General features: G+C 41.7%; 1 protein-coding gene across 1 annotated transcript in view; it reads right to left on the bottom strand.

Annotated features, from left to right (window-relative positions):
• The window catches only part of LOC149282329 (methionine--tRNA ligase, mitochondrial-like), a 56,237-nt gene that overhangs the window by 26,743 nt on the left and 17,409 nt on the right, over positions 1-12,085 (bottom strand). Inside the window, exon 2 of the mRNA XM_089498379.1 lies at positions 11,090-11,424. Coding sequence (XP_089354505.1) covers positions 11,090-11,424 — 335 coding nt within the window. The remainder of the gene's footprint in view (positions 1-11,089; positions 11,425-12,085) is intronic.

Raw genomic sequence — 12,085 nt, 5'->3', positions numbered from 1 at the left:
GCCGGTGGATCCAATTAATCTGCACTAAGACATTTAAAGGGTGGCCGTTAGAGGCATTAGTTGTCTGAAAACAGGGAGAGAGGCAGTAAAGCCAGAGTTTCTAAGACTTTATGACTGGGACTGGATTAGCTGGCCAGTTTGTATAGGTTGTCTCCAAGATGGAGTAGGATTTGTTTCTTTGTTTTGTTTATTTACACTGTGAGGCGCAATACTGTGGACCTCAAAGAAAGCTACAATAAACCACATTTTGCTTTTATTCTGTTGGTGTTGGGAGTTTCTAGATTGTAACTGGGCCATCCTGCCACAGTGCCTTGGAGCAGCTTACTGCAGGGATACAAGTCGTCAGAATGCCCAAGATGTTCATAGCTTTTCTAAAGGGCCAGGTATGATTTTGTTGCAAAGCTGACACAACCCTTCTTACTTTTCTGATCTTTGACATGGAATAAAGAGCCATAGGGAAGAGGAGTCCACTATCAGCTGCAAGAACTGCATACTTAGAAAAAAATAAGGTTGGACTTTTTATGATCAAAACATATCTGTATGAACCATTGCAGCCGACCACCAATTCCATCAGAATTAGTCTAGGCTCTTGTTCTTAGGATGTTACTGAAACCTTTTGTCCTGTCTTTTTCTACAAAATTATGCACCTAATAAAAAAAAGTTGAAAAGGCCTGTTCCATCTGGTCTTCTTATCCTGGGGAAGCGTACTCTTGCTTGATGCGCTCTGCCAATGGGGAAACAATGCCATCTTCATGAGAACGAAGGCCAGAGCTGAAAGTCGTCCAGGGATGGGATGACCCCGATACCTTATTCTCTGAAAGTTGAGAGACCCAAACTGGAAATGGAGAATTCTCGGCCCATTCCTTATAGAGAGCCTGAGGAATTTACTGGATGCAACTGCAATAGGCACATGCACATGAGCATCCTTCAGGTCCATGGTCACCATGTAATCTCCTTGTTCAGTAGTTGGCTGACTGTGAGGATAGATTTCATTCTAAAATGCTTATATAGAATACAGGCCTAGACCATATTAAAACTGGACTGAAGGATCCAACTGGTTCGTGACCAGGAACAGCCCGGAGTAAAAATTCTGAAAATTCTGAACGTTTAGGACAAAGTTTTAGATATCCCACGTCTGCAGGTTTAAGACAGCTGAACTGGACAGCTTCTCTGGCAACTCTTTCACATTCACTAACTGGCTTGAGAAACAAAACGATACCAGTGATGATGTGAGTGATAATGTTTCACAAGAATGTGGCTTGTGTTGGCCATTTAAAGGCAAATCGTCCGCACTTTGTTCCATACTTGGTGACAATGCATTTATTGCCTAAAATTATTTCCGTCTGCAATGATCCTCAGGATCCAATTGTCTAAACAGCTTATGCCTTACAAATGTTAAAACAAACAAGGCCGACATAGATGCTGTCCTGGCCACTGATTCTTTGGCAGATACGACAATTATAAAAGGCTCAATTTCCTAAATTGGCTAGATACTTCTGTATCCGGTTCCCTCGACAGGAAGTACGCCCATCCAAGTGCTAACCAAGCCCAACCCTGCTTGGCTACTGAGATCAGGTGCATACAGGGTGGTATGGCCGTAGGCCTAATGCCTGTTACCAGATGCCTAGAGCTCTAGCCACTGAAGCGCTAGACATTGCTACTTGCACTGGAATGCTGAGGATTGGAACATACTCCTTTTAGGCAACATGCAAAATCCTTTGGATGCTTCTCACGGATTACCTCTTGTAATCGTCTTGTAAACTCTTGTGGAGGAAGGGAAGTTTTAGCCTCCGACTCCTCACAAGATGAGCCTGAATTAATAGATTTTTAACACCTGGTATTCCCTGGTGGAAATTAACCAGGCCCAAGCCTGTTTAGCTACCGAGATTATGGCCATAGGCTAACTCCCCGGTAATCTCCCCCGAGGACAACAGATTCAGGAACCAAACTTGTTTTCCAAAGCAAAAACAGACGCAGTCTTGAATGGTTATGTGCAAGGTTGTCTAGAAGCCAACGCCCAAAAACTGCATGTCCTGAGCAATTAAGCTGAGCAAGGATTGCCTAACTCCTTAAGGCTAGGTTTCCACTTGGGTTTTTGTCCTGCGTTTTTTTTCTTGATGAAAAACGCCAAGAAAACTGCCACTGCATTTTCCTGCGTTTTGGCGTTTTTTTCTGGAGTTTTTTCTGGCGTTTTAGCCTTTCTGTGGAAATTGCTTTTTTTGACCTTAGGCAGTTTTTCCAGCCTTTACAAGTTAGAAGTTTCACCCAGCTAAAAGGGATTAGGATAAATGGCAAGTATCTGCCCCCTGATGTCATTTACTTGGTAGAGTTCTACTTAAACGCCCCGGCGGACCCTTTTGTCACTTTTCTGTGGTTTGTAAGGCATGCTTTATTCCGAATGTCTGCTCCTCTAGGAAGATTGGCCCCAAATGATGGTGCAAATTGTTTGCTGTTGCTTTTGGCACGCAGGATCCAGTTGATGCGTCGCGTATGTTTGTTTGTAATGGCATGTTTGTTCCAAATGGTGTAGAATTCAATATGAACTTTGTTTTGTGTGAAACTGTTTGTTTCCAGTCTATTTCTCGTAGGACACACAGATACTGGGTCCATCCTCTGCATTGTAACTCTGGAAAAAACGCCGGAAAAAACGCCAAGGCAATAAACCCACATGGCTTTTTCATGGCGTTTTTTCTCTCCCATAGACTTCTATTGGAGAAAAACGCCAAGATTTCCTTGCAAAAAACGCCAGAGTGTCAACATGCTGCGATTTTGAAAAACTGCCACAGAGCCCAAAAAAGCAGAAAAACGCCAAACAAAAAAACGCCAAGTGGATATGGCATTCTGCGATTTCCTATTGAAGAACAGCTAACATCTGGCTGCTGCGTTTTTTCACTAAAAAAACGCCAGGTGGCGCTATTGGCGTTTTTAGCTAAAAAAAACCAAGTGGAAACCTAGCCTTATTCAGCCGTCCGGCAAGGGGGTGCACAAAACATATTTGGACTTAAAAGGAGCCTTAATCTTTAGAAAAAAATGTTAAAGAGCAGAGGCTTTTTTTAAGATTAAGATAAATCAATGATACCTTAAAAGGCCTCAATCCATGTGGGGGGTTGGTGCCACGGATATCCAGTACTGACAAGCCCCACTGCTGTCAGACTGGACTGCACATCTTAAATTTAAATTTTGTGCCCTGAAGATCGGATCCGCGCATGCTCTGTAACACGATCAGATCTTCGGCGGAATGCAACGCCTCCCAGGTGTGCGTTCCACCGCTGTGCTACTGCTCCTTCCCTTGCCGGCTTGAAGAGAGAACTCTTATTCCGATGCGGATGTTCCTACCTCACTCTGCTCACCACCCAGGGAGCAATCGGAGGAGGGATCCCCCTGGACACAACCCGTGTGCCCCACCAAACTACATGTCCGTCCCTGACAAGGAAGAACTGTGTTTGGTCCGGTGTGGTCTTATGGGTAAGGAAGAGGAGTTAGGGAAGGGGGAGGGTTTTAACTCTTTGTATTTCAGATCCTTGTCCCTAAGGAAGAGCAACACCCATGTGTACTGCCACTATATGCCAGGAAAAAACCTACTAAATAGATTCTACTATTTGTCCTGAGTTTAGAAATACCCAATGTTTTTATGTTTTTTTGCTTTTTTCTGCACGTTATGGGGCAATAAGTCCCAGTAGCGTTTTGCTATTTCAATACCATTTTTCCCCAAGTCTGATCATTCTGCCCCATGTGCAATTTCAGGTATTTTTGAAACCAGCCAATGCAATTTACCTAATCAAACCATATATTTTTAGAAAATAGACACCCCAAGGTATTTCAAATGCTGGTATTTTAACCCTTTCCATGCACTAATTCTACCACTAGCCTTTGTCAAACTTTATGGTAGTCAAAATCTTTTGTATTTTTTTCACACACGTTGTACTCCAGGTATAAATTTACCGCTCCTGGTGTATGTCCCTGTCAAACAACACTCAAATATGTGTTCAGTAACATCTCCTGAGCGCAGTGGGTTTGTTGGGTTATTTGGGAGGTAAAAGACCACCTTTGTGAGGCGTGTATTTTTTTGCCGTTTAGACATCTGGTCAGTCTGTGCCCACATCTCATATTTGGGACATCTTTGAAGCTGGCCAATTCAATTTAGCCCATCAAATCATAGATTTATTAAAACTAGGCACCCTATGGGCATTTATAATGCCAATATTTTAACTCTTTCCGTGTGGGAATTTTTTGGGAAGATATAACGCTAATTGTAGGACATGCTCATAAAAAAACGATATATATATATACACACACACATATATATATATATACACACACACACACTTTGCACTTTTTTTGGTGACAGTGGGGAATTATATTTACATGTTACTATATATATATTATATATAAATAAAATCCAAAGTACACAGTTGCACACCAACCTTAATTACTCTGCCCGGTGCCTGGTAACTGAAGCAGTAATGCATAAAGATTCCAAAAATAGTTGCCGGCACTCCTGGGACTTGGTTTCAATAAATCTCTCAAAGCTCTGTATTACAAAACTATATATATATATATATATATATATATATATATATATATATATATATATATATATATATATATATATATATATATATATATATATATATAGTAACTTTTTTTTTTTTTTAAACTATACACTCAATGAAGAGGCAGCCTGGAATGACCCACACCCGATTTGCATCGGGCTCAGGGGCGTGTTAAACAGACCGATGATTTGCATCACTGGTCTGTTGTTTAACCCCTTCGTGACAAAGGCTGATTTTACTTTTTGTACCCTTCGTGACAATGGCCGTTTTAACATTTCTGCGCTGCTCGTGTTTAGTTGTAATTTTCTTCTTTCCCGTTTACTGAACCCACACACATTAGATATTGTTTTTTTCAGGACAAGAAGGGCTTTCTTTAGATGACATGGTTTTGATTGTATCTTATTATTTACTATTAAAAAAAGTATAAAATATGGTGAAAAATTTACAAAAAAATTACTGTTTCTAACTTTTAGTTGAAAAATCTTTTACTCATCTATAAAAGGTAATGAAAAAACCTGCTAAATAGATTCTACTATTTGTCCTGAGTTTAGAAATACCCAATGTTTTTATGTTTTTTTGCTTTTTTCTACACATTATGGGGCAAAAAGTACAGGTAGCGTTTTGCTATTTCAAAGCCTTTTTTTCCAAATCTGGTAATTCTTCCCCCCATGTGCCATTTCGGGTATCTTTGAAGCCGGCCAATGCAATTTACCCCATCAAGTCATATATTTTTGAAAACTTGACAGCCCAGGGTATTCCAAGTGCTAGTATTTTAACCCTTTCCAAGCACTAGTTCTACCATCAGCCTTTGTCAAACTTTATGGTAGTCATTTTTTTTGCATTTGTTTTTTCACACACATTTTACTTTAGGTATGAATAAACAGGTTCTGGTATATGTCACTATCATAAAACACCCCAATATGTGTTTAGCAAAATCTCCTGAGTACAGCGATACCTCACATGAATGATTTTGCCTGGCTGTTTGGGGGCAAAAGGGCCACATTTGGGGCATGCGCATTTTCAATGTTGAACTTTGGCATTTGGGGATCCACTGCCCATGCCCTATTTGGTACATCTTTGAGCCGGGCCATTTCAGTGTGCCCAACAAAACCATATATTTTTGAAAACTAGACACCCCAGGGTATTTTAAATGCTGGTATTTTAACTCTTTGCATGCACACATTTTACCACCAGCATTTTTTCAAAGTTTGCAGTAGTATTTTTGTGTGTGTATTTTTCCCACACACACCTACTTTATGTATGAATTTACAGCTCCTGGTATATGCCGCTGTCACACGACACCCCAATATGTGTTCAGCAACATCTCCTGAGTACAGTGATATCCCACATGCATGGGTTTGATTTTTGGGGGGAACTAAAAGGCCACATTTGGTACGTGTGCATTTTTCTAATTGGAAATTAGATGTGTGGCCATCCTTCCCCCCCGTGTTAATTGGGACATTGTTGAATCAGGCCAATTCAATTTACCCCATCAAATCATACATTTTTTAAAAGTAGACACCCCATGGGCATTTAATATGCCAGTATTTTAACTCTTTCCATGCGAGAATTGTTTTAAGCTAATGTGCTAATTTTAGGACTTGCTCACAAAAATATATTTTTTATATATATATTTTAATTTTTTTTGCCTTTTTTTAAAAACATTTAACATTTTTTTTCAACTTGAAGGTTCCCCTGATAGTGACATCAGAGGGAAATTATTTTTACATTTTACTGTTTTTTTACTATTTTTTTTCTAATTATTAATTTTATTTTATTTTTAATTTATTTTTTTCTAACCACACTGTGATTAGAAAGCTGGGCTCCATTGATTTGCATGGTTGAATGCAGTACCTGTATTCAACCTGCAAGTGGAGCCAGAGTTCTCTAGAGGGTCAGGAGACCGTCTAGCGAACTTTTTCGTCTTTATTATTTTTTTTCCCGGGCCGACGCCATCTTGCTGATGGCGAAGATCACCGGCAGCTGCGGCTGTGACCGCTCTCCGGAGTGGTCACAGTCCATCAAGAGGTAAGTGTTTGGTGTCGCTGGATGCCTCCTGATCGAGGCATTCCAGCGACACCATTTAAGTTTAGGAGGCGATCGTTGATCGCCTCCTAAACACTTTTAAAACGGGCGTCCGCCGCCATACGCCCAGGGAGGGGCCAGACATTACAGCAACGCCGTTTGGGTAAAAAACAAAAACCAAAAAAAAACGATCACGGATCGTTTTTTTTTACCCGTTTTAACAAATGACGGTCCTGGCACGTCATTTGTCGTTAACGACATGTTTTTCCGTGACGTGCCCGGACCGGCAATTGTCATCAAGGGGTTAAACCGCCGATCGGAACGTCTGAAAAGCTTTTGCCTGGACAGCCTCACTTGAAAACGCCATGATCAGCGGCAGATAATGACAATGCCCTTACATTTACGTGGTAGCGTTATCACATTGCATCGTCACCCCGTACATGTATGTGGATTGTGGTTAAGGGGTTAAATATCACCGGTCTTGGTCTCCCCTGTTCTGATTGAACAAGATGGTTGATCCTGTGTGCTCTATCTTGAAGCGGCAAGTAGGTTTGCTTGGGAATAATAGCATGGGAGGTGTTTAGGAAAGAAAGTCGGAAAGATCTTTGCCTCTCAAGGATCCCGGAAAGCCGATGATTCGTAGGTTATTGCGAAGGTTGTCCACCTTATCTTCTAGTTGACAATTGTATTTTGGAGGTCTCAGAGTTTGGATTTAATCTGTATGGAGACTAGGGCTGCAACCAACGATTATTTTAATAATTGATTAGTTGGCCGATTATTTTTTCGATCGATTAATCGGATAATTTTTTTAATTTTTTTTCAATTTAAAATAATGTAATAAAAAACGTACAATTTACACTTTCATCTCTTTATCACAATGGCCTCTCTCTATTCACCTTCTTATTTTACTGACATAATAATAAAAGCTACAAGAACCCAAACACAGTGTTTCTCAAACTAGGTTTTAATACAAAGTTATTAGTAAATATTAATTCATATGTTAACTATTTTTCATATTTAATAAAAACTGAGAAAAAAGCCTTGTTTAAATTTTTTTTATTTACCAAACTGCCCCCGGTTATGCACATCTGACCCCCAGCTTGCCACTCTGCCCCCATATATGCCTTATACCTCTTATATGCCAGTGATATGCAACTGAGCCCCCTGATATACCTTTTACCCCAGATATGTTTGATGCCCCCCTCCCATACACCACTCTGGCTCCTCCCCCTCCCATACACCACTCTGGCTCCTCCCCCCTCCCATACACCACTCTGGCTCCTCCCCCTCCCATACACCGCTCTGCCTCCTCCCCCTCCCATACTCCACTCTGCCTCCTCCCCCCTCCCATACTCCACTCTGCCTCCTCTCCCCTCCCATACACCACTTTGCCCCCTCCCATACTCCACTCTGGCCCCTCCCCCTCCCATACACCACTCTGCCTCCTCCCCCTCCCATACATCACTTTGCCTCCTCCCCCCTCCCATACTCCACTCTGCCTCCTGTCAGCCACGGAGGTTCACAAGACACCAGGGAGCCGGGTAGAGAGGCAGAGTGCCGTATGGGAGGGGGAGGAGCCAGAGTGGTGTATGGGAGGGTGGCTCCCACACACCCCTCTGACTCCTCCCCCCTCCCATACACCGCTCTGCCTCTCTACCTGGCTCCGTTACTGACAGGAACTTTCACTGCAGCTTCATAGAAGCCTCAGCGTAAGTGAAGGTGAGTAACGGAGGCTGTCTGTGCGATGCAGACCCCCACCGGCTGACAGAGAGGATGATCCTCTGTCAGCCGGTGGGGGTCTAAACGATGCGCACAGACAGCCTCCGTTACTGCCCTTCACTTACGCTGAGGCTTCTATGAAGTCAGTAACGGAGCCGGGTAGAGAGGCAGAGTGATGTATGGGAGGGGGGAGGAGTCAGAGGGGTGTATGGGAGGGGGAGAGAGACGGAAGTGAGAGACCGGCCGACAGTGAGGGGAATCCAGGTCCCCTGCAGCGTTGCGGGGGATCTGGATTCTAGTGTTATAATCCGATCTCTGTTTAAGGCCGGATTATAATTTTTATAATCGATAAAAATCGATTCGATTAATCGATAATGAAAATCGTTGACAACGATTTTCATTATCGATTATTATCGATTTTATCGATTAGTTGTTTCAGCCCTAATGGAGACAGTTTCCTGGTTAGATACTCTCTCCTCCGCTTCATCCAACCTATATGTTGTTATCTTCAAGTCTTGTCTGACAGCCTCCAGAGTGTTTTTGCCTTCCACTAGAGGCGAGTTTTTTTTACCACTCATTGAGCTATGGAGTCTCCTTCATCCTGTGTGGCAACATGTTGGAAGATATCTACTGAACTCTCCTGATCTGTATCCATGAGGACTAGTTTGGACTTTTTGGAAGACTTCTCTCTTTCTGGTTTGTTGGACATTGTTGTTGCCCTATCTAGAAATCTCTCCATGCGTTTTTCCTCCTGCACAAAAGAATACTGTGGAGTTGGGGAAAAGATAGCTGGGTAATGCTCCGCCGTCGTACAGTAGCTTAGGCAGGAACCAGATATAGATCAGTATGGCCTTTGCGTGTTCCTGCTCTTACCAAGACCTTTTTGTCAGCAGATGCTATTAAGTGTTGTAAGAATCGGTGTGCTGCTATGGTTGTGTGGAGAAGGTCTCCCGTAGTTGAAGCTTAGGGCACAAATTGCAGCGTCCCTCAGGAGTGTGATAGGCCAGAGAGGAGCACCAGTTTCAGATAAGATGCACCGGCAAGCCGTGGGTTTATACCAGTAGTGCTCCAATGACCGTTCTTCCATTGCCTCTAAAGCCCCCCCCCCCAAGTACTTTTTATATCGTGATTACCATTGTATAGTGCTTTGGAATATAACACCATATATATATATATAATAACAGCCACCGATTATTGAACGGTCTCAGTGGCAGTAGCCTCAAACTGTGATTTTTTATTTCACAATATTTTTTCAAAAAATTTAACAAATTGCCAATACTGATTAATGGCCCTTTAGGTCACAGATCATTTTAATTGATAAATAGCCAGCAACTTAATCTGATCCTTTCTATTGATAACACTATATGTTGATTATAACTGAACACCAAAATCCAACCGTACCTAACACTTATTATCCACAAACAGGACTCCATCGCTACACCTCACGCTATCCCCTAACCTCTAGATATAATTACTAAACTGTGACACAAAACCCTAAACCCAGGGAAGCAAAGAGACCAAAAAACACTTACAAAATTGACCGATCGCGTTTGGAATGCAAGGTGAGGTGGTGAATATTTTAACCCAGCCACTACCAACAGGGGATCAAATTGTTTGGGAGACAAGTCACCTGGACGCCATACTAGCCATTCACCCCATCACATTATTAATATATAAGAATTATAAATTAGAACCCTTCTCAGAGGAAACATTAACCTTGTTATAGGGCCATTGTGGACACCGAGATATCAGCGCCACCTTACTACCAATCATTTTCTCATATCATGAAATATGGGACTGTGCTTGAGCAAAACACATATTGCTAATCTGCAATTTGTGTTATAACAGCTTGATATTACATTTGACCAAAGCTTCATTTATTCAAGCCAGGACCCCCGAAGAGCATTCTTTGGTTATACTTGTTGCCATTGACATAGATAAGATCACTCTCACAGGAAAGACTGTGATGTTACTCCATCTCCCATAGACTATACTGTATGTTGTATGTAATCACTGTGACCTACTCTCATTGCTTTGACACTCCTGGTGACATTAGGGTACTGCAATTGTATCTGGAGTTTCATACAAGAACAGCTCACAATATAAGTAATAACTTTTGCAATAGCAAACCTCCAATGATATTGCAGTTGACCCTTACAGGACAAAAAAAAAACCACTTGGGCCAGAACCCCCACCAGATATCATCGATCCTTCTTTACACCACTTGTTGCAGACAATTATTATTGCTCACTCGTACTCACAGTTCCACTTCATGGAAAAAATTTTGGTGTCAGTCTGTGAGCAAATTTTGTATAACTGACACTGGATACATTGTCTGCACTTTCCTTTGGTACAACACTTTGTTTCATCAGCCCTAGCTACACCAATGGTCAACAATTCCTTCTCCCATACTGTGAAACTTTTTCCTGAAGACATCGATCCAATGCACCACACTTGCCACTGGAAACAAATCACTCCTCTAATATTGGCACCACTTTGTCTTTTACTCTGAAGGTAAAATTCTCCCTACTCATCAGGTTGCTGGGTGACCTCAACTGATTATACTCTGACTGTGCAAATGGTACATAGGCTTTATTTAATAGCATTAAAAGGCTTTCAAATAGCTTTCAAAAGGCCAGCAATGATCTCTTCAAAAACGAAACTTCCTATACTGGTACATTTCACTTTGTTTTTCCTTTACACTCTTCTTCATCTACATTTACAACAAATGTTAGTATTTTTGTCTTTTCAGCTACTGCATTACATTTAGCACATTTTGTTTCCCCACATACCTGATGTCCACTCTCTACAGAGACTCTGATTTGGTTTCCGTTAGGGTCTCTTCCCTCTGCAGTTTGTTCTTCACTCAAGAATGCTTCATCAGAAGTGCAATACCACCCCTGGTATATTCCCTTGTAAATGTACCCCTTTTCTTCGAGGGTCAACCAGAATCTTTTAACAGCTTCTGCATGGTGGGACTCAGAGGTACGCACAAAATCAGTGTAAGAGATGTCAAGAGAGTCAAATACCGAACGGAACTGATGAGAGACCGATGAACAGAGAGTGTGCAGGTCTGCACCCAGAGCCACTGCTGTCTGCTGTACCTTCATGCCATGCTCATCTGTACCTGTTAAAGAGAGGATAAGCCTTGTTAATACGTACAATATCAACTGACTTATATGTAGAGACGTATGACTCAGCAGTACAGAATAAATATTTATCTACAATCGCTTCAATAGTAATTTTTTACCAATTTGCCAGTGCTAGCCTCCTCATCTGGTTTTCCATGTGACCTCTTCTATACTAGATCCTATGTGTTTTAAATACCGTATTTCCCCATGTATAAGACGCACCTTAATTTTGGGGCCCGAAATTTGAAAAAAAATGTACTATCATAAAATTCATACTCACTCCCATCCAGTAACTGCCCCTAAATTCAACCTAAAGACCCCATCAACCATAACTGCCCCTAAATTAACCCTAAAGGCCCCATCAACCATAACTGCCCCTAAATTAACCCCCACCTCCCCTAACTTTCAGCAGCCCAAATATTAATGTTATACTTACTGTTAGATGAGTTGCTGAGCAGTGTGGATGCTATAAGGAAAGGGGCGGGACCAATCATCAGTGTGACTGCAGGGAGGTACTGGTAAGTAGTAACTGCTATCTACAATCTATAACCACTGTATAAGACACACCCAGTTTTCTAAAAAAAGGTGCTTCTTATACATGGGGAAATACGGTACTTTTTGACTGTACATATTAATTTATCAAAACCACATATAGAA

The sequence above is a fragment of the Sceloporus occidentalis genome, unplaced genomic scaffold (assembly GCF_023333645.1).
Source record: "Sceloporus occidentalis isolate IW3139 unplaced genomic scaffold, rSceOcc1.0.p SCAF_119, whole genome shotgun sequence".
Lineage (NCBI taxonomy): Eukaryota > Metazoa > Chordata > Lepidosauria > Squamata > Phrynosomatidae > Sceloporus > Sceloporus occidentalis.
The sequence above is the reverse complement of the archived record's forward strand: the minus strand, read 5'-3'. Positions and strand labels throughout refer to the sequence as shown.